At 38.7% G+C, this 2,226-nt stretch overlaps 1 protein-coding gene across 1 annotated transcript in view; it reads left to right on the plus strand.

Annotated features, from left to right (window-relative positions):
* Positions 1-2,226, plus strand: part of Cfap54 (cilia and flagella associated 54) — a 269,955-nt gene that overhangs the window by 171,848 nt on the left and 95,881 nt on the right. Inside the window, 1 exon segment of the mRNA XM_013018973.1 lies at positions 1,317-1,518. Coding sequence (XP_012874427.1) covers positions 1,317-1,518 — 202 coding nt within the window.

Here is a 2,226-nt window from a genome sequence, read left to right on the forward strand (position 1 = left end):
GGATGGGAAGGGGAAACAAAGAGGAGGCAACAATGCTTGATAAGAAATGTACTTGTTATCTTGCCCATGTAATTGTAACTCCTCTGTACAGTGTTCTCACAATTAAAAAAAAAGTTGACAAAGTAAAAAAAAATTGTAGATAGGAGTATGGATCAAATGGTAGAGCACTTGCCTTGAAAGCTCAAGTCCCTGAGTTCAAATCCCAGTACCACACCTCCTTCCTCTGATAAACCAAAATCAGAAATGTTTCAGTATCTGAAACTCTCCCTCTCCCCTATACTGGGGCTTTTGAACCAAGTACTTCACCCACATGAGGCAAGCAATTTACCACTTGAGCTATGCCTTTAGTCTTTTTTGTTATATTTTTTTTTTGGAGCCTGTGTATAAGTAACTTTGCTGGTGTTGGCAATGTGTCTGCCACTGCCTTGTTGGCGGCTGATATTTCAAGTGCACACTGCCCTGTCTGACTCCAGAGTCTGAAACTTTTTGAGTGTCATACAGGTGCTCAAAGCAGATTTTGCATTTTTTTTGCCAGTCATGGGGCTTGATTTTAGGGTCTGGGCACTGTCCCTTAGCTTCTTTTGCTCAAGGCTAGCACTCTACCACTTGAGCCACAGCATCACTTCCAGCTTTTCTATTTATGTGGTACTGAGGAATGGAACCTAGGGCTTCATGCATGTTAGGCAAGCACTCTACCACTAAGCCACATTCCCAGCCCTAGATATTTCCATTTTTAATGCTCAGTCTGTACTATGTTTTTGTACTTTTTTGTTGATGACTTCACTATTTAAAAGAACCTCCATGCTGAAATGCTGTCTAGTGTTTCTAGGAGCAAGAAAGTTGTGTTGAGCCTTACAAAGCAAAACACCTCAGTTTACAGTTTTACACCTTATTTACACCTCAGTCACAGTTTTAGTGACTGTAAATTCAGGGTTAATAAGTCAACATTATACATTAGATAATAAGTCCTTAACTATGAACACACATTAAACAAGGTAGGGTTTTGATCAATTGTTGAAAATGTGCCCAGAGGCTCACAGAAACATCTCAATGTTCTACTAGGAGTAATGGTTTAGTATTCACTAATCAGTGTTTATGACAGCTTTTTAGCACTTTACTCAACTACTGTGAATAATGAGTACTGGTTGACTCACTACAGGATAACTGTTGTCCATGCATTTACTTGCTGTTACCGTCTCATTTCCTGTTGTCTTTTTCTTGTTTATTGTATTCTCTTCTCTGATGATTAGGTATAAAATTGCTTTTTAATCTTGAATTTTCTGTTGATTTTCAGTACATGAAAAATATCTGATAAGATTGGTATAATTGTGAGATGTCCTTTCTTTAGGCAATGTTACTGATGGAGGCTGAAGACAGGCTAAACTTCCTTGTATCTGAGATGGAGAGTATAGTCTATAAGAACCTCACCCAGTGTTCTGCTGGTGAGTTGGAGATTGTGGTGGAGTCCAGACTTCAGCTGGCAGAAATTTCCCTGCAGAGACATCGTGCAGCATACAGGTGTGTTTGCTCTTGCACACAAGATTCACAGTTAGACAGTTTTCCTCACCAAGAAAGATAAGTATGCTCTCTGTCACTGTCTTTGTCTGTCTCTTTGGCTCTGTCTCTCTGTCTCTGTCTCTGTCTCTCTGTCTCTGTCTCTGTCTCTGTCTGTCTGTCTGCCTGTCTCTCTCTCTCTGTCTCTCTTGGTGCTTGTTGGGAAATTACTTTTCCTAATTCAATAAATATACTTGAATAGACTCAAATTTTATGTAACTTTTCAAAATTTCCAGAACCATTTTGGGCCTACTTGCTTTTTTTCTTATCCAAGGGATTTTTCTTACATTATTACAAAAACTAGTTCTCAGCAACAAAGTAGCCTTATTAAAGCACCTGACTAGGACGTTTAATGTCATATATAGAGCGAACAAACTAACAGCATTTGGTTTTGAATTAATTTGCTTTTTGAAGGACCAAACCTAACTCCCTTATTACTTCTTACAAATAAAACCTTAAGAGAATTCTTAAGCATCAAGTAAAAATATGAAAAAGCGACTGTATTTTGAAAAGTAACATCTTTTTTTTAATTTTATTTTTGTGAACATACTGTACAGAGGGGTTACAATTACATGGGCAGGATAATGCGTACATTTCTTATCAAGCATTGCAGCCTCCTCCTTTGTTTACCCTTCACATCCCTTCCCAGCCTCCCCCCCCCCCCCTCACCCA

The sequence above is a fragment of the Dipodomys ordii genome, unplaced genomic scaffold, assembly GCF_000151885.1.
Source record: "Dipodomys ordii isolate 6190 unplaced genomic scaffold, Dord_2.0 Scaffold3, whole genome shotgun sequence".
Lineage (NCBI taxonomy): Eukaryota > Metazoa > Chordata > Mammalia > Rodentia > Heteromyidae > Dipodomys > Dipodomys ordii.